The following is a 20,640-nucleotide window of genomic DNA, read 5'->3' on the forward strand; positions in this document are numbered from 1 at the left end:
CACACACACACACACACACGACCATTCTACATGTGTTCACCTTGTCTTTGCTTTTATTTGCTGTTTTCTGACTTGTAAATGACAGTGGCATATGTAATTTGTACTTTCCTGGGAATTAGGGTGTTTTTCTATAAGCATAGTTTGAAATACAGCTAAAGCTCACTTTTCTGCTTGAAAGCTGTACTGCAAAATGTCACTCACAGTCAGACTTATCTTCAGCAAGACATCCACCCATACATATGGAAACCTACACACGAAACAGCATGCAACTAGTGGTGGACTTGTAGGTCCTTCCAGTATAAAAATTAAAGACTAGTTTTGATCCACTTACGACATCTTTATTAGCGTTTCTGAGATATAAAATTCATTTTTATATTATATTTTTATGTCCCTTGAGTTCACAGATGGTAGCATTCAAAATATTTGAAGGCTAGCAAGAGTAGCTTCAATCAGCATGCTAACATTTCCTGTTTGAAGCAGATGGGGAGTAAGGACAGACAGCCTTACTGTCTGTTTTACCAGCAAAACTGGTTGGGTAGAGACAAGTACCTGTGTTCAGTTTTAACCATAAGCAGCCCAAGGTTAAATGTAGGATGCATTAGCCAGCACCTTTCCATCGGCGAAAGGGACTGTGAGAAGTATGTGCTATTGGGAACGTGGCAATGCAGGAGCTTGCGCAATGCACGCAAATCCTGGGAAGCAACACAGCACTCTGCTCTTAACACACTGACGCCTTTGCCCCACAGACTCCATCGGGAAATCTGTCACTGAGCGCTCAGGTTTTCATACTTGTACGCCTACAGTAACATGCTTCAGTGTGATGTAAATTATTATAAAGAAAAATATTTGCATTGCAGTGTGAATAACTGCCTCAATATCTGCACCAAGCAGTGTGTGTGTGTGTGTGTGTGTGTATACACACACAATATATATATAGGTATATATACTGATATATATCAGTGAGTAATACATTAGAGTACAAATGCTATGTCATATTTTAATATGATTCAATGTACATAATTTCTTCCAACTATGTAACGTCAGTGAGTCACTTGTGACATCCATTTCTAAGTCATCATCACAGTTTTATTGGTGATTATATACTATTTGTAGCTATTTAGTATCAGCAACTTCAAGTGACCCTTTATGGTAAAAGCTGACACTTATTTCACTTCAGGTTTAACTTCAGTTCTAGAGAAGGCAGTGCTACCTTCAGGAGGTGAGCGAGGTTTTCTTTATCTTTTATTCCAGGAAGATCACTTAAGAACAGATACCTGAGGTTCCTGCGAATAGAGAAAAGGCAGTCATTGCAGTGTCCCTTTCATCCGAATTCAGCCTGGTGGCTTTTGGAGAGAGGAACCATCACCCACACTTCCCAGATGGCTTCAGGGCAATAGTCTTGTGGGGTCACTTTAAAGGAGGCTCGTGGAGACTTGGAAATTATAACTTCCTTATTTCATTGATATTTCTGAGTTTTTTATTTCTATACACATATAAGACAGATCTCCTTTGTATGTAAACTATTAATAATAATGCCAACAACACCCCCCATGGGTAAGTTCTTAAAGGTATTCAAGTTTCTGCAAGAGGAGCAAGACTTCAAGCCTCAGCTGGTATTAAGAGATAAATGGCTGAGTACTTTTGGTTTTAACGTTTCGAACATCTCAAGCTGCCTGTGATACTGAGATTACTGGTGGATCCATTACATATTAAAACAGAAATACACCAAGCAGCTTCAGTCTGAATGTAGGATGAATAAAACAGGATTAAACGAAACAGACTTCATGCTCGTGTCATTGTCTGGTAGGATCCAGAACCCTGCAATTCCCCTTCCCGCCATCCCCTCCCCGCTTGCTGAAGACTGCACCAGGGCATGGCCCACGCCAAGCAGGCGTTATACCTACACCCCTGGCCCACCCGAACCCACACAACGACACACTCTTTGCTGGAGTTCACCCCTGCTTTTGAGATGCGACAACTCAGTCACTGCTCTACCAAATGCCATTCGGATACCCAAACCACAGGAAAATGTGGTTTAAAGGCGGAGGGACCATAACAGCTTTCTCTTAGGGGCTTATGGTAGGCACTGAGGGCTTTATGTTACTTTAATTAAAAAAAAAAGGCCTTAAAAATGCAATAAATCCATCATCATATTTAGGCTGATAATTTTGAATTTTAAGTGAAAATGAGGCCAGGCGTGGTGGTGTATGCTTTTAATCCTAGAACTTAGGAAGCAGAGGCAGGCAGATCTCTATGAGTTCCATGCCAGCCAAGGCTGAATAAGAAAAAAAAAAAAAAAAAAAAAAAAAGAAAGACAGGCAAAGAAAGGGGGTGTATGTATGTAAGGTGTGTGTGTGCGCGCGCATGCGTACAGGTGTGCACACAGATGTGCATACACAGAGGCTTGTAGAGGGTGTTGGGTATGCTCCACTATCTCTCTTTTCCTTTGTTCTTTTGAGGCACAGCCTCTTGCTGGACCTGTTTTTCAGCTAGCCTGTATCCAGGAACACCTAGCACCCTTCACTTACACCTAGCACTGTACCCTCATCAGTGCTGGAGTTACAAGTGTGAGCAGGCAACATACCTGGCTTTTATTTGGGTGCTAAGAGCCAAACTCTGCTCCTTACGATTGCAGAGCAAGCATTCCTAACTTGTGAGTTAGGATCATATTCTTGTGGCTGGGGAGATGACTCAGTGGCTAAGGGCACTGGCTGCTCTTCCAGAGGACTCGGGATTTGATTCCCAGCACCCACATGGTGGCTCACAACCATCTGTAACTCCAGCTCCAGGGACCCACTGCCCTCTTTTGGCCGCTAAGGCCGCAAACACATGGTGTACCGTCATACATGCAGGCAAGTCATTCATATACATACAGTAAGAACAATATTTAAAGTGTATTTTTAAAGTGTATTTGTTACAACTACAGGCATCACCTCCCAACCCTTACATAGTCTGATTATTCCCCGTATCAAGTTTTTGTTTTGGTTTTGACCACTTACCTAAAATGTTGCAAAGCAAGGATGCCGGTGTCTGTGACATTCCCACAAGCAATTATTTCCATTTCCAACAAGCTTTTTTGTAATTTTTCAAGTTGACTAAGTCTTTTCAAACAGCTATCTTCAATATAATGACACTTGCTTAGTGTTATTTTCTCAACATGCTCGAGGCCCTCTGGGGGTGGAAATGTATAGTTAGGACTCTGTCTGACTAGTACCATGACCAACAGTCCTTGGTTCTCCTGGCGTTCAGTGAACCTGGCGTTCACTGTCCTATGAAAACGGAAGTAACTGCTCACCCTGTTAAGCATATAATATGTTCATTACACAGAACATATGTGCTGAAGGAAGGGCCACTCTCAGAACATACCCTTGCATTGGAAAAAAGAGCAGAAGCTATCTAGATAGGAATTAGTCTTCCATCACTGAAGCATGCACAGAGGCATACATTTGATAACGACAGCTTCACAAAAGTCAAACAGACTTTGATTTTAAGTGGAAAGAATACACAAAGAAGCTCATGAGTGAGAGAGGAAAAAAGGGTGAATGTGACCTCTCTTTACTTTGAAGCTCAATATCAAACACAGGAATAAACAAACAATTTTACTGAAACGGGCAAAGAGCAAAAACATGCCCCTATCACAGTGAGTCAACTCTTAACAAAACATTCATGCATGTCCTAACTACCTGCGAGTCCTAAAAGCAAATGACAGGGACTTACCCATGTGAGCCAATCCGAGGCCCATGATACAAGAATCGGTGGCATCAATTGCTTGAATCTTGTATCTGTCCAAAGGGCCTGTTGGGAGGTTGTTATAGTCCTGTGTCCACTTCTGTTGGCCACAGTAGCGTACTCTGGCCCCGCACCGAAGCAGCCACTCAGATGCTGCCCTGTCAGGGCCAACATCCCGAATGCGCTCATAATCTACTCTGTTGATAAGGAAACAGAAGTCGTTCACTTCCACTGTCACCAGCTCCTGCGCTCTATTCACCAGCATAAACATGGACCAGCACTGGGTAATGATGGTGGTGCAAACCTTTAATCCCAGCACGTGGGGAGGCAGAAGCAGGAAGATCTCTGTGAATTTGAGGCCAGCCTGGTCTACAGGGTGAGTTCCAGGACAGCCAGGGCTACACAGAGAAACCCTGTGTCAAAACAAACAAACGAAAACAAAAAACAATAAACAAACAAATAAGGACCAGAAATACATTTTCCTTTCAAAGCAAATGAAAGCATTTCAAATGCTTTTAGGACTTGCACATGCATGAATGTTTTGTTAGAGTTGACTCACTGTGACAAGGACATGTTTTTGCTTTTTGCCCATTTCAGTAAAATTAAGTAAAAATAAAAACTGTAGCTCTTTCTGTTCACTTTTTCTTTTTCTTTTTTTTTTTATTTCTTCTTTTCTTTTGCTTTCGTTTTTATCTCTAGGCAAGCTCTAACATGATATATCAACATAATTACTTGGAGGCAGAGTCTCACTGTGTCAGCCAGGCTAGCCTTGAACTCATGACCTTTCTTCCTTTACTTCCTCAGGGGTGAGATTACAGGTACATGTTCATCATACCTGGCATACTGAGATTTTATTGATTGTTTTGGTTCTGGGGCTTGAACCCAGATCCTTCCTACGTCAGGCAAGAGCTCACATGTCACGGAGAGTAGAGATCCCTATCACAATACAGTATTGATCTGGTAACCGCTTTCATTCCTGATAAAAAATGAAAGAGAGCCCTGTGCGGTGGCTCACAGTTAATCCCAGCACTTGGGAGGCAGAGGCAGCTGGATCTCTGCATTTCAAGCCAGCCTGATCTACATACTGAGTTCCAAGACAGCCAGAGCCACATAGAGAGACTTGGTCTCAAGCAAACAATTAAGGAGGGAATAAGTTTGAACCCATTTCAATTTAGTTTCCTTGTACTATTTACTACTTTCTACAAATGCCTTTTTCTCTACTTTGCATTAAGCAGTGAGAAACCGTTTATTATACCTGTTTCAATATGAGAATTCTACAAGTATCCATATACTAATTTTTATTTATTTTTAATTTTTATTTATTTTATTTTTACTTCTTTTTGTGTTGTCCTGACTGTTCTGGCTCACATGTAGACCAGGCTGACCTGAACTCATAGAACCTCATTTGCCTCTGCCTCTCAAGTGTTGGGAAGGAAGGCGTGAGCCACCACATCCAGACACACTAAGCTTTCAAACACCAGAGCGCTCCTCGTTGTTCTCAACAGGCTGAGAACATTCCTCAAGAAGCTAGAGAACATGCTATTGCAAAGTTACATATGTTGTTGAGTGTACAAGGAATAAATACTCATTTTAGAAAACTTGAAGGGCATCAACAGACAAATAAGCAAGAACCCACTTGGGCTGGAGAGATGGTTTACTGGGTAAGAACACTAACCACTCTTGTCGAGGACCTGGGCTCAGCCCCCCAGCACCACATGGTGGCCCTGGTGCTTTCTGACCTCTGTGGGCACCAGGCACACACGTGCTGCACATAAAGCAGAAATAAATAAGTCTTAAAAGAAAAAATGCCGATATTCTGTAACTCAGACAAGCAAATTTAATATTTTGTAAGCTACTTTTCTGTTTAAATACATTTTATTATTTATAAAAATTAGGATATACTACACATATTATTCAAAAGAAAAATAATTTAACACAAGAAATAACCAACTAGCCAATGAGCAATTTAGAACCTGTCCAGTGGTAAAAATTCCCACATTTCTTCACGTACTTAGGCTGTGGTGAAGCACTCTGGAGGCAGAGGCAGGGGGATCTCTGTGAGTTTGAGGCCAGCCTGGTCTACAGATTGAGTTCTAGGACAGCCAGGGCTACATAGAGAGACCCTGTCTCAAAAAAACAAAAGAAGAGGTGGAGAGATGGCTCAGTGGTTAAAAGCACCGACTGCTCTACCAGAGGTTCTGAGTTCAATTCCCAGCAACCACATGGTTGCTCACAACCATCTGGGATGGAATCTGATTCCCTCTTCTGGTATCCATGAAAACAGAGCACTCATATACATAAAAAATAATCACTTACTTATTAAACACTGTATTCAACCATTGCCAGAAATATCTTGAGTCACATGACCATGGGATTTTCTTTAAGCTGCAGAGCTGCCTGGAAACTTTTCCAAACATCGTCACTGATCTAGACACACAAAACAGTACTCTTGTGAAATCATGAGCTGGCGAGCAGAGAGAGTCCCACACATCTAGTAACTGACTCCACAGCTTCAGTATCAATAGAGCTATGCTATTGACCAATCACCCCTGTCTCTACTTTTGGTTGTGGCTTGTTTCTCATTTGCTGAAAATGAGAAGTTGGTACTACAAGATGTCTGAGGTCCATTCTGGCTTAACAGTGTTTGAACCTTAATTTGTACGCAGTGCTGCCCCCTACTGTTTATTCCCTGGAACACGGCTCCACTCCTAGTACACATTTCAAAAACAAAACCATGAGCTATCGTTCTGTAGGGAACAGCGTGACGCGTGTGCAGTGTTCCCAGCCAGGTGGGGAGGGGAAAAGAAAAGCAGACCTATAAAGACACAAGTGGGTCAGCAGAACGCACAGACAGACCTAGGAATGGCAGCCGAGGGAGCTGGGCGAGAAATTTCACATCTCTAACCCTGATTTTCTCCTTTGTGAAAAGAGATAATTTGTTTGGATGATTGTCAGCCATGAACAGCTGAGAAAATAATTTCTGGCAAGGTCTCCATTGATTTATCTCAATTCAACTTCTCTAACTGTGGGCCAGGTGTGAGGATTGGGGGTTCCAAGAAAAGTGAAATGTGATCTCTGTCTTTGAGGAAATTACAAATGAATCCAGGGAGGAATAGCCCAAGACAAGTTACCAAGTAGTTAAAATAAATGACAAGACTTTTAGTTTAAAATAGCTAAAATAAGGACCAGGGTGATTTAAGCCAGCAAAGTTAGGCTAAGGGTTTAAGCCAAGGCAGGAAATTAAGGCAAGATGTAGACCAGTTTGGTTTATACATGGAGGTCATGAAAAGAAGAGCCATGGTCACACTGTACTATCAGATCACAAGAGGCCTCGCAGCCAGGATATCTGGACTATATTCTGCAGACAGCAGGGAGTCCCTGGGCTATCAGAACAGAGCACCGCCATTGTTAAAGCTATACTCCGGGAAGTTTACTCAGACAGCAGCAGCAAGAACAAAGGTCAAGTCAGGCATGATGACATGTTCCTATGATCTTAGGTATTTCAGAGGCTGAGGCAGGAGGATCATTTGAGCACAGGAATTTGAGGGTAGCCTGAGCCATATAGCTACAGTCTGCTTCAAAATAAATAAGTGAACATAGAATGGCACAGAAAGAGCTAACAAGCACCTCATAGGGTGGACCAATTCACAGAAGGCTGGAATGACATTAGAGCTAAGAATCCATATGGCTCAGTAAGGGACATACAGAGACAAGAGCTAGAGGTCTTACAGATGATGCTAAGCTTTGGTCCTGTATCACTGGTAGAATAGTGATGCCATCATCAGAAGCCAGGATCAAGAGGATGACTCACTGAGTAAAGTACTTGCCACAAACCTGAGGACCTGGTTCAGATCCCCCGCATTGATGAAAAAAGCCCATGTGGCAGCATGCGGTAATCCCAGTGGTGAGGAAGTAGAGACAGATCCCTGGCTGGCCAGCTAGTCTAGCCTAATGGGCGAGCTCCAGGAGCAGTGTGAAACCCTCTAAAAAAAAAATAAGGTGGAAGTGTAACAGGGCCCCAGACCTTAGCACAACTGACTCTAAGATGGAAGTACCATTTATGCCATAAAACTCAGCATGTAGACAGTGCATCTGCCAAAGAAAACATAAAGACCTGGTCTATCAAAGCCCATAGTTACGGGGAAGTCTCTAAATGTACTAACCTCGCATTTTAGTTTCTGCAGTTCCACTCTGGCTAACTGCTTTTTAACTGGAGCACAGCAACCCAGAACATGGTTTTTGTGCTTAAAAGTTCACCCTGAGAAAGGCTCAGGGTTACAAACACCAGGAACTCAAACACTCAGTGTAGTCACTGGCTAGCTAATAAAGACTTTATTGGCCTAAACCTGAGTCCAAGCAGGCTTTTCTGGTGGATACTGCACGACAGAAAGTGACCGAGGACCCTCAATGCTGACCCTGGTCTCCACATGTTAGCACATACATGTAAGCACAAATGGACATAGACACATGAACACATACACACCAAGGTATGAGAACAAGGAACAGAGTTATGGGTTCAGGGTTTTTTCCCTTTCCGTTTTTCACATTTTAAATATGAAGTGTTGGCAGGATTCCTAAGGGAAGATGATCAACAAGCTCATTGGAATCAGAGTCACCAAGTGTTAGGTCTGGAAGCAACTTAGGTCAGCTACATGAACCCTCTCATTTAGAGATGAGGAAACTGAGCCTTGATATGAAGTAACATGCTGACACTCTAAATCCTTTCTGGAACAAGGTGGGGCATTAATAAATGCATGCTCTAAAGGAACTTGCTCAGTGTTTCAAAGCTAATTTGTATCTGTGTTGCATTTGAACTAGTACTCTTTCCTACCAGTCAGGGCTCTGAAAGGTTCTAGAACTCAAGAGAGACCTGAAAGATGGCTGAGCGGGAAGCATTTCAAAGCTGAGGAAACACCTCTTTGAGATAGGAAACCTATCAGAAATACCTACCGTTCTCATGCCTCTCTTCTACTCTCCTCTTCCATTTTCCCCCACCCCCACCCCCTTTTGGCAGTGCTGAGTATTGACCTCACGGCAGAGCACATGTTAGGTAGGTACTCTGCTCTTCAATCGACTCGGTCCCCATCTTTATCTCCATCTTTCTACAAAGGCTCTCTTCAGCACCACAAATCTCTGTCTCTGCTTACATTCTAGTCAGTCTTTCCAGAGTTTCGTCACAACTCTGTCCACCTCTGCCCATCTTGAGCAACTCCTTTGTTGCCAATTTTATTTACAAATCTGGGCTTTCTCATCTTCTCCTCTGGCTATTCCCTCTATTATTTCTACCCCTAACCTCATCTTGAAATCTTACCTAACCTCTCATTTAAAGGCCATACCCATCTATTCATTCATCCATCCATTCATCCACTCATTCATTAATTCATTCATTCATAAATGCTCATAAATGTTTGCTATTCTTAGTACAAACTAGCAATGGTGAGATACAGCAGCAACAAAAGACATGCAGAGAAAGATCCCATCCTGTTGTTCTCTTAGAATCTATAATTAAATGGAGAAGACAGATGATATGCAAACACAAATATCCAATATAGTACCTTGAGAGCCTGAAAAAGGGGGTGAGAGAAGGCTTCACACCAGAGTTTTTTGTTTTGTTTTGTTTTTTAGGAACTCAAAACACACAGATAACTTATTGTACATGAATTACATAATTTGCTGTACATAGTTTATAGTACACGTACAAGCCTTTGCTTACTGGCAAACCATGTGTAGGCCTGGTCCCAGATGGGGCCTGAAAGAGAGTATTGGAGTTACGGCCACCATGTGGGCACCGAGGATGCTCACACCTGTGCTCTCTGGAAGAGGAGTCAATGATCTTTATAGATGATCTACCTCTCCAGCCCTAACGGTGACTGACTGAGACTGGAACGTGATGTTTTGCAAGCGAATGCCCAGAGCTGACATCTAGTAGCTTCCCTTTGTAAAGCTAATATTGGAGAAGGTGTGTCAAGACAAGTTCTTGGAGCAAGACTTTTTAATGAATATATTTTACAAACATCCTTGAGAACCATGCAATGCTGCCTGTATTGGATGTAGTCCTGCACAAGTCTGCACATTCCTTTGCAACCAGACCTGTAAAAACAGAACCTTTCATCTCGCCTTTATTACTATGACCCTGCTTTATCTTCAAAATAAAGAAACACCCCATCTTTTCTTTGCTGTAACTCTCTTTGTTGAATTACCACTGCTGAGAGAAAAAAAATGGAGCCTTTTCCTTAGTTCTGGTTTGCCTTTCTTAACTGGCCATCACCATGTCACCCACACCAGCAGCGGGAAGTCTATTCAGCCGTCCCTTGACTCCCTTCACAGAGATGATATACACATTTTTGGCTCCTGTATTGCCAGCACAGTTGCTCACAGCCCCTGCCGGAAGACCCAGGGAAATCTGGAATTTCACTCTAGAGGATGGATCTACTACATCCTTACTTCAACATCTTGAGTACCCAAAAAGAGTCAGAAAGCCAGAGAATTTTTTCTTTTAAGACAGGTCTTAGACAATGATTAAGAAAATTTCAAGTAGCGTGTGATGGTACACTCCTTTATTCCCAGTAGTACTTGTAGGCAGAGGCATGAGATCTCTGTGAGTTCAAGGGCAGCCTGGTCTACATAGTAAAATCCAGACCACCCAGGACTACACAGTGAGTCCCTGTATCACAAACAAGAGTTTTCAATCAGAAAGATTAAGGGAGGGGGAGACAAGCAGAGAGAAGGGTGGTGGGGAGCAAGCAGAGCTAAAGGAAGAACAGGGACCATTTGCTTCCTCTTCTCAACACAATGCAAACATTTAACAGTGTCTGTTGGTTCACAGTCTTTAGTTGGCCTCCATGTGCAAAAGCCAAGGCAGAGAAGCTGTCACTAAGCAGGTGAAATACAAAGTCTCCAAAAACTGAATACTTTTGCTGGATTCATTTTGGTTCATTTTCTAATTGAGCTTCAATAAAGGCAAGGCTTTTTTAAATTTTATTATTTTGGCTATGGTTTCTGAAAACATTAAATGTTTTCCTTAAAATGAGTTATGGTAAAATTAAATTTATATCCAGAAATAAAGGTTTAGAAATCTGGTGGGGTTTTACATTCTCAACTTTAAATTTGCTAACTGACATCTGAGAAACACTTCCTGCTTGAAACAAAGCAGCAAGTAGTGGGGGTGATACTGTCTGGAGAGAGGAGACCTCTAGTGGTGAGTTAGTGATTATAACTCCAGGGAATTAAACCAGTTAAAGGCAAATTAGAAGACAGCTGTTGCTACGTTATATGTTACATGCAATAAGTAATTTAGAAATTTAAATTATAAAAGAAAACACACTTCCATTTACTATCAGAAGAAGCCCTAAGTTTATTACAGTATCTCTAACATTTGCAATTATGTTTGTGAATTAATAAAGGCCAGATCTCTAATGTGTTACTACAAACACACACACACACACACACACACACACACACACACACACACGAGGGGGGGTGGAGGGAGAGAGTTTTCTGAGTACATCTGCTAGCACTTCCTCATTTTCATAAGTGAGTATTTTAAAGGTAGAACCTTTAATTATATACATTAACTGCAATCCCTGAAGAGGCTGGCAAATGATGGCTGGTTTGTTGGCCAAAGTCTGAGAGTGCTACTGTGGAAAGCCGGGGGCGCATCAGAATGAGTGACTATTTCAGAACAGCTCTAACCTCCTCTACCTTTGCTTGAGGGAATAAACCCTTCACTGTCTGCTGAACTGGCAGTGACCTTTTCTGAAGGAGATGCCATACAAGACAACATTGATGTCCCTCAGTACCCACCAATAGTTGCCTCTGGACTTATAACCAGACTCAAGACTAAGGAGTATCCTAGAAGTGAAAAACAAAGTTTAGTCCCTGAGGAAGTCTACTAAACCATTAACTAGCTTAATGAGCATCAAGTCTCAAAGAAACCCAGGACAAGGCTCACCCAGTTCCTGTGGCTCCTCCCAGCACTTCCAATTCCATTCCCTCCCCTAAACCTCTCCAGCCCAGGGGCTGCCCTTCCCTTCCCCCAGCTTCTGATTCCTACATAACTCAGCCATTTTGGCCATGTGCTCTCTTGGCTTCACTCTTGATGCTTGGTTCTTCTCTTCGCCTGCTTGCCCTCTCTCCTCTCAGGGCCCAGTTCAGTCTGGGCCCTCCCAGATGCCTCTGGCTAAACTCTCCCTCATATCTACAATAAAATCCTGCTCAATCATACCCTGGAACCATCATGTCCTCCTTTTCGTTCATCTACTGATTGAAACCTAGGTGAGGTATCTGAGCTCCCTTCCAAGGGACTCAGCCTCTTCAAACCAAGCAAGCTGTTGCTTTGACTCTCCTAACGTATGTACGGATCATTTGTTTCTGCTGGCTTCTGCCAACCACCAAATTTGACTCCAAATTCTAGAGTCTGTCTCTTTCAGCCAATTCTTCCCTCCACCCACTCTAACCACCAGTCTCTCCCCGCCTACCGAGTGAGCGTCTGACACCTGGGCATCTCTGCCTCTATTGGAGCCCCTCCTTTCCTGAAAGCTTCTCATGGACTGCCTGTTTTCTCCTCTACCTGCTCTAACCACTGACTCTCCTCCTCTACTGGGTAGGTGTCCTCCTAGCGCTGCCTACTTTGTCTACGTCACTACAAAAGCCACACTGGTGTGCCAGTGTGTTCCTCTGGCCCTACTGGGCTGGGCCCCTGCCACATGGAAGGGACACCTCTCCTGGGTGATTTGGGACATTTCTCTCTGACAAGTCTTTCAGTCTGTCTGGGGATGCCCTGGATTGAAATATTGTCACCATGACATCTGACCCTCCCCTGCTCCTTTGTTGTTAGTTCCTTCCTGGGGCTTCCTCGCCTCCCCCTAGGAGCTGCAGTACCATGGCTTAAGCCCTCCTGGGACCCTTCCGTGTTAGGACCCTTCCTTTGTTGGAGTTACTGTCTGTAAGCTTATCCCTTCTATCTCTCAGATCCCTCCTGGGAGCCCCACAGTTTCCTTAGCTCCCCCCAGGCCTTACTGACTCCTTCTCTCTTCCTCCTTGGGCTCACTTCATTACAGCCTCACTATCTTATTGCAAAGGGGTTGACCTCATTATACTTCAATGGCCAAAAAAACGCACACTTAATTTCCAAATTCTCGAATATGGCAACTGTGACACACACACACACACACACACACACACATACACACAAATTATCCCTAAATCTCTTATGTCTAAACTTTCTGTGCTCTATACCCAAAAGCCTCTTATCTCTAAGCCTTTTCTACTTTCCACTCTTGAAAATCTTTTATCTCTACTATTTCTTTGCTCTCTGCTCTCAAAAACAAACAAAAACCTCTTAAGACTATGCTGCAAGGTATCTCAAAACTTGTAAGTTAATTGGGTATGGTTAAAAACTCTGGAACGGGGCGGCAGCAGCCTGTGGCGCGGTCGGAGCACACAGGAATCTAGCAAGTGAGAAGGCCAGTGCGTCCCCACCATGAGCAGGACCTTAGCGAAGATCATGGAGATAGAGGCCGAGATGGCTCGGACTCAGCAAGAACGAGGCTACAGCACATTGCCTTGGGCTGCTTACGGCTCGACTCGACTCGCTAAGCTTCAAAGAAACTCATCGCTCCAAAAGGTAGCGGCGGCGGCGGTGGGGTAGGGAAGATTTTGATGTGGCTAAGACAGGTGATGCCTGAATTGGGTTTGTGGGTCTTCCATCTGAGGGGAAGTCAACTCTGCTAAGGAACCTAGCATGAGTGTATTCTGAAGTGGCAGCCTACGAATGTACTACTTTGACCACTGTGCGGGTGTCATCAGATATAAAGGTGCCAAGATCCAGCTCCTGGATCTCCCAGGTATTACTGAAGGACGGGAAAGGTAGAGGCTGTCAAGTCATTACAGCGGCCACACTGGTAATTTGATCTTGATTGTTCTGGATGTCCTAAAACCTTTGGGACATGAGAAGATAACTGAAAATGAATTGGAAGGCTGTGGGATTCGATTGAACAGCAACCCCCCAACACTGGCTTTAAGAAGAAAGACAAGGGAGGCATTAATCTCACAGCCACTTGCCTTCAGAGTGAACTGGATGCTGAGACAGTGAAGAGCATTCTGGCTGAGTACAGAATTCATAATGCTGTAGTGACGCCACAGCTGATGGCCTCATTGATGTGGGAGAAGGATAATCAAGTTTATATCCCATGTATCTACGCATTAAATAAGATTGATCAGCTCTCCAATGAGGAATTGAACATTATCTATAAGGTGCCTCACTGCATGCCCATTTCTGCTCATCTCTGCTGGAATTTTGATGACCTGTTGGAGAAGATCTGGGACTATCTGAAACTAGTGAGAATTTACACCAAACCCAAAGGCTAGTTACCAGGTTACACACCTCCAGTGGTACTGCCTCACTCAAGGACAATGCTAGAAGATTTCTGCATGAAGATTCACAAAAATCTTTTTAAAAAAAGATTTATTTATTATTTACATAGCATTCTACCTGCACACCAGATCTCACTATAGATGGTTATAAGCCACCATGTGGTTGCTGGGAATCGATCTCAGGACCTTTGGAAGAACAGTGAGTGTTCTTAACCTCTGAGCTATCTCTCCAGGCCCCGACAAAAATCTTATCAAAGAATTTAAATACGCTTTGGTCTGGGGTCTCTCTGTGAAGCATAATCCTCAGAAACTGGGTAAAGACCATACGTTGGAAGATGAAGACGTCATTCAGATTGTGAAGAGGTGAAACCCATTCCCATATGCTGACCAGCCAGAGAAGTGTTCCTGTGACCAAGTCCCCTCCTCAACCCCTTCTGTCTTTGGCAGCCACTGGATTAGGATACAGGGATGGATATGGAGACTTCCAAACTGAAACATTACTGATCTCTCTCTCTCTCTCTCTCTCTCTCTCTCTCTCTCTCTCTTTGAGATAGGGTCTCATTATTTCAGGCTGGCCTAACTCTTTGTAGTTGAGGCTTGCCTAGAATTCCTTATTCAATAGCATCCATCTCCCAAGTGCTGGCTTACCGCTGTCCACCTGTAACAGCTCAGCAACATCACCTTCACTACTTTGGTGTCACTTCTATTAAACTGTATAAAAAAACCAGGTGGGCCTCTTTAAAGAAAAAAACAAAAACAAACTCTGGAACAAAATTTAGCTTAAAAGTTATAACAAAAGGCTTACAGTTAAAAATCTGCACGTAAGTAATCTTAATTTGCTACAAATTACTATATATGTGATTCTATTTAAGATATATTGTATATGTAACTTGGATTCAACTCATTTAAAAAGATAAAAAAATAGATACTTTCTTATTAGTAATATCTACTAAGAAAATTGATGTTTTAAATAGCAACCTCACCTCCATCTTGTCTGATAACCTCATCAGGTTGGAAGCAACCATGTAGCTGGCAGCCATCTTTACTAAGGTTAAAATAGAGTACATACAATGTAACCTTACCACTATCTCCATTAAGATGACCACATGGTATAAGCCGATTAATGCAGCAATCCTTCCAAGTCTTACTGGGACCTCTGCTCATCATTTTATCTCCTTTCTAGACTAAGGAGGCAACAGTGGGTCTCCAAAATATCTTGGATTAGGATGGATTTTGGTGTGATGATGAATTCCTCCTTTCTCCCAACTACCAGGACCCTGGGCCTAGAAGTTGCAACTGTATACCTAAGATCAAGATTTTTCCCTAAACTCCTTAATTTTTCTTCTGTCCCTAGTCCATACCTGTCCCAGCAGGTTTCCAATCAACTGCAAGACTACAAATTGCTCCAGAACTTGCTGAAATGTGCCAACCCCAGGTGTTCCTTCAGAACTGCATCCTAGACTGCCCCAAAGTGGCTTGCATGTGGTCCCTCAGAACCCGGGCAGTGAGAAAGACAGATGCCACCCAGCCTACCGTCCTTTCCCTTCTCGGCCTTTGACCAACATTCCAGCCTTTCTGGGCCCCTGACTATTAACAACACCCTAATTTCGGCTAAGAAGCAGTTACAGAATATATTACATTGCCTCTTATCATCAACAAAAAGGCTGACATGTCAGGTCCCAAAGAAACCCAGGACAAGGCTCACACAGTACCTTCTCCCAGTACTTCTCACCCCATCCCATACCCTAAACCTCTTCAGCCTAGAGGCTGGGCTTCCCTTCCCTCCCCCCAGCTTCTGATTCCTGTAACCCAGCCATTTTGGCTACACATTCTCTTGGCTCCATTCTTGGTTCTCTGGGTCCACTTGACCTCACTCTTCTCTTCCTTTCTTGCTCGCCCGCTCCTCTTTCTCTCCTCTCCCAGCCTGGTTTGGTCTGGACCCTTTCCAGATGCCTCTAGCTGAATTCTCCCTCACTATCTACAATAAAATCCTTCTCAAGTATACTGTAGAGGAATTTTAATTTAGAACATGGCTGCTCTGGCAAGAGATCACATCCAAAGATCTTCTAGGTCTGTGTGATGTGGCTGGAATACAAACACACCTTTAATCCAGGAGACAGAGGCAAGGAGATCTTAGTTCAAGGCCAGCCTGGTACAGAGCAAGTTTCAGGTAAAGAAAAGCTTATTTCCAGGTGTGGTGGTACAGGCTTTTAATCCCAAACAATGAAGGTAAAGTTAGTTTGTAGAAGGAAGGACCCATGTTTGAAAGTGATGTTTAGTTGAGTGGCAGAAAAAGTGATGAATCAGAGAAGATTTGGCAGAATAGGATATGATCAACTCTGATGAGAAGAGAGAGGAAAGGGAAGCTACCTAAGGGGCAATGCAGAAAGAGAGGAGGCAGTTTTACTGGGACAGTAATAGAGAGACAGATTGCAGAGAGAGACCTCAGGGGAAGACTGAATGAGCCAGAGGATGAGAAGGAGTCAGAAGATTAAAGCAGATTGCTGGAGCTAGTTTGAGGCCAACCAAAAGCAATTCAGAGGCTGAGAGAAAAGCCAGATTGAATAAGTCAGCTGGAAGAGGAGTTTGAGCCAGAACAGATAAGTTGAACCAGCCAGCCCAAAGCTCAGAAAGAACAAGAAAGAGCGAGCTTATTCAGCAGTAAGTCTCAAAGGCTGAACACATTCTAGGCCTAGGTAAGATTGTATGGAAGCTAGAAGCTTCCAGGACTAGGCCTAGGTTAGCAGACAGAGGCAGTTAGCCTCAGAGACAACTGAAATTGAAACAGTCAATTAAAAGTTCCTTCTACACTGTACCTTGGAGCAGTCATGTCCTCATTTTCATTCAGTGAGTTTTCTATTCATTCAAGCAGAAATCTGGGGAAAACATATGGGAATGGGATTTTAAGATATGGGATAATGATGGAAGGAACATAAAACTGGATCAGGCTGAATTTATAGATATGGAGACACTGAGTGGAGATTCTAGGTTTATTATGGAAGCTCACGGAGCTAAAAAAAATAAAAGTCAGAAGTTTGATTGGTTGGCTGGAGAGTGTGTCAAAATAAGGATGCTACAGAAAAGGGGCTGGAGGTGCCTAACATTCCTTGGCTCAGTGCTGATGAAAGAATTTTAAGGCTTAGGGAAATTGGAATGCTAGAGAAGGTACACGTAAAACCCAGTATTCCACAATGGGAGGGTCCAGAAGACACACCTTTCAATAATCCTATAAAACTGAAAACAGAGGCACTAGTACATTCAAGAGCTTTGTTGTTGCTTTGTTGAGCTTTTCCTTGTGCCAGACCTTAGGGTTGAAGACACCACTGTTCAATTGAAGTCAATGTGATAGGTCTGAGTCCTGGATCAGCAGGGGTCAGGTGGCAGCATTAAATCACCCAAGGCAAAATGAGTGTAGTTACTGTGACGGGCAGCAGAGGTAGAACAATGTTTTTAAATAGCCTGAATTGTGCAGACCTTTGCTACTGACTGATCTTTCGCCTTGTTTTCAGAAAACAAGAAGCCTAAGTTTTTACTTGATTTGCATAAACAGAAAAACTCTAGAACAAATAAAAGGAACAAATCTACATTATAGTATAGCAATAAGGAATCTGGGTGCCAGCCAATTTCCAGACCTCACAGAGCTCTTTGAACCAAGGTAGGCCAAGCCCCTTGGAGAAAGACCTTGACCCCAAACTGAGACTTTCAAAGCTTTAAAAATTATAAAGACCATTGGACTCTCTCCAAAGTTCAAGTTACTTATTTAAGCCATCTCCTCCCACAAGCAAAGGGACAGAGGTTGGTATAATGGCCATCATGTGTCAGAGGGAATGATGAGCTTAGCATACCAGATGCTTTTGTGGTCCATATGCAGAGTAATGGTCATACCCAGTTCTGTGAGCCCCTTGTTGCCTGGGTGAAGGTCCTGATTTTTCATTCCTTTGCATAGTCAGTTGCAAACGGATTAACATAATAGTTATGGAAGAGGGTATGGCTACCACTGCCCCAGAGAAAGGGCTTGGTCTTGATTCAGAGATGGAGTAAGTGACCAACTCAGGTCTCTAGTTGCAACCTCAGGAAAACATTGAGCATCTTCACTTCCATCCTTGGCAGTGCTATGAAGTAGGTGAGTGCCTTCGACATTTGAACTGAGCTCTCCTTGCCAGGGGCTCCACTTGACAAGGGGTATCCTACCCCTTGGCAGGTCCAGCCCAGCAGCAGAGACACCCAAGATGCACATACTGCTACAGATGACATCATGACTGTGGGACTTTTAAAGTTATATTTAGGGGGCTGCAGAGATGGCTCTGCAGTTAAGAGCACTGGTTACTCTTCCAGGGGATTCAGGTTTGATTCCTCGAATCTACATGGCTGTTTAGAAGCACTTGGAACTCTAGTTCCAAGGGATCCAGTACCCTATTCTGGCCTCTATGGGTACTAGGCACACACATGGTACACAAACATACATGCATATAAAAGTTATACTATGTTTTATACTGTGATATTAATAGCAACATAGCATCTTGGGAACAAACAAGAAAGGAAAGTTTATGGTTTAATAGTGATATATTTGTGTCAAGTTGACAAGTGGTCAATTGTGTTAATTTTTGATCAAACTGACAGTAACTAGGGACAGGTGAATTTCAATTGAGAAAACTCCGTATGATAGGCAAGAGTGTGGGGCATTTTCTTGACTGATGATTCAGTGTGGAAGAAGGGCGAAGCACACTGGGAGGTGCCATTCCTGGACAGGTGGTCTTGAGGTATACAAGAAAACAAACTGAGCAAGCCAGTAAGCAGCACCCCTCCAGGGCCTCCACTTCAGTTCCTGCTCTGACTTCTCTTCCCGATGGATAAGCGGTAATATGAAATAAATCCTTCCCTTCTAACTTGCTTTGGTCATGATACTTGTCATATCAAAAGCAAACTGCATGAGAACCTACAATTACAACACACTGAATTTAAGCTACAACTATCCATGCTATTTGCGTGTGAATAAACAGGGAACAGAGTTTCTTTCCCATCAATGAAACAAAATATCTAGTCCTGCTCATGAGATTCATTCCCACATAATAAAAAGCTAATGTTTTTGCTGAGCTCCACCTGTGATGAATCTCCTCATATACACTATTATCTGCTCAAGGGCCCTAGTAACTAGAGTCACGTCTGATGCGGGGATGATGGGATTTCCCTGAGCCTGAGCTGGAACCAACATTCCCACCAGCGAGTCCTTCCAGCAATAGTTTGTCCGGGTAAGCTGTTCCAACACTAAAACTGAAGAACTACCATCAAGCAGAGAATAGGAATTACATTGCTATGGTGACAAAGAATCAAACAGCTTTACAGAGTTATAAGGTCTTTAAGGGACTACATAGCTCTCATTTTCACAGTAGAGGTACCATGAGTAAAGGCCCTGCCTTTTGAGGGTCTGTTCTGAGGCATGGACGTTTAAAACTGTATCTCGGTCCAGTGATTAAGAAAAGGCCGGGCCGAGGAGCCTGCATGGGCCTGACCTAGGCCCTCTACACATATGTTACACCTGTGTAGCTTGGTCTTCAAGTGGGACTCCTAAGAGTGGGAACAGGAGCTGTCTCTGACTCTGCTGCCTGCCTTTGGGACCCTTTCCTCCTCTTCGGCTGCCTTGTCTAGCCTCAATGGGAGAGGCTGTGCCTAGTCTTACTTCAGCTTTATATGCTAGGACTAGTTGATATCCATGGGAGGCCTTGAGAAGAGAAACAGAAAAGCGGGAGAGGAGAGGAAACTGTGGTAGAGATGTAAAGTAAATAAATTAATTAATAAAAATTAAAAAAGAAAAGTAAGTAAAGAAACGGTTGGGGCTGGAGAGATGGTCCCGTGACTGCTAACTGGTCATACCTGAGGACCCAGGTTTGATTCCCAGCACACAAATGGCGGCTTACAATTGCCCCAAACCTCCACCTCCAGGGGATCCTTTACTCCTTCTGGTCTCTACGAGCTCCTGAGCACACCTGTTGCACCTAAGCTCAGAGGCACACACACACATATTGCACATAAATAAGACAGTCATAAAAAAAACGCACTCAATGAAGAGAGGGACCGAGCTAGGTCCAGCACCTAGCTTAGAGCCCGATATTTACAATCCGAGTTAGCAGTCGAATAAACAGCACAACCCAGGAGCCCCACGAAGGGCCCAGAAGCCAGTAGCGACGGAGAGCGGCAGGAGATGGCTTAGCCCAGGCTCACCGTCCAGAGGGGTCGCCAACTGGCCAGGGGGCGTGACCGCGGGAGCCAGAGGTCACCCCGCTACACTCGGCCTGTTCGGCATCGCGCCGGGGTCCAGCCAAGCCTGCGCCCGCGTAGCTCCGGGAGGCCGGCACCACCACCCGGCCCCGCCCGCGCCCTCGCTTCCCTACTCACTGAGTGCGGCGTCCTGCGTCCGGCCCGCCCTCCGCCCGCAGCCGTTCTCTCCGCCGCGCTCTCCCATTGGCCAGCGGGAGCCACGCCCACAGTAGGCGAAAGCGCGTGTTTCATTGGCCCCCGCTTGGGGGCGGGGCCTGAGAG

The 20,640-nt window shown here is 43.8% G+C and overlaps 1 protein-coding gene and 1 pseudogene across 3 annotated transcripts; one reads left to right on the forward strand and one right to left on the reverse strand.

The window, feature by feature from the left end:
- Positions 1-316: 316 nt before the first annotated feature.
- Dmac2l (distal membrane arm assembly component 2 like) lies at positions 317-20,536 on the reverse strand. 3 transcript variants are annotated; one of them, XM_055595370.1, is made up of 6 exons: positions 20,497-20,536; positions 16,920-16,979; positions 6,046-6,156; positions 3,718-3,926; positions 3,000-3,171; positions 317-1,283 (listed from the first exon to the last, which is right to left on the reverse strand). In XM_055595370.1, exons 2-6 carry the CDS (start codon positions 16,931-16,933, stop codon positions 1,169-1,171), a joined length of 621 nt encoding a protein of 206 aa, XP_055451345.1. In that variant the 5' UTR covers positions 16,934-16,979; positions 20,497-20,536; the 3' UTR covers positions 317-1,168. The 3 variants fall into 3 exon arrangements, with proteins under 3 accessions (XP_055451345.1, XP_055451346.1, XP_055451347.1); XM_055595371.1 differs by lacking the exon at positions 20,497-20,536 and adding an exon at positions 20,323-20,394; XM_055595372.1 differs by lacking the exon at positions 6,046-6,156.
- On the forward strand, positions 13,211-14,470 carry LOC129667693 (developmentally-regulated GTP-binding protein 1-like; annotated as a pseudogene).
- Positions 20,537-20,640: the final 104 nt, after the last annotated feature.

The sequence above is a fragment of the Psammomys obesus genome, unplaced genomic scaffold, assembly GCF_907164565.1.
Source record: "Psammomys obesus unplaced genomic scaffold, mPsaObe1.curated_primary_1811, whole genome shotgun sequence".
NCBI classification, from domain to species: domain Eukaryota; kingdom Metazoa; phylum Chordata; class Mammalia; order Rodentia; family Muridae; genus Psammomys; species Psammomys obesus.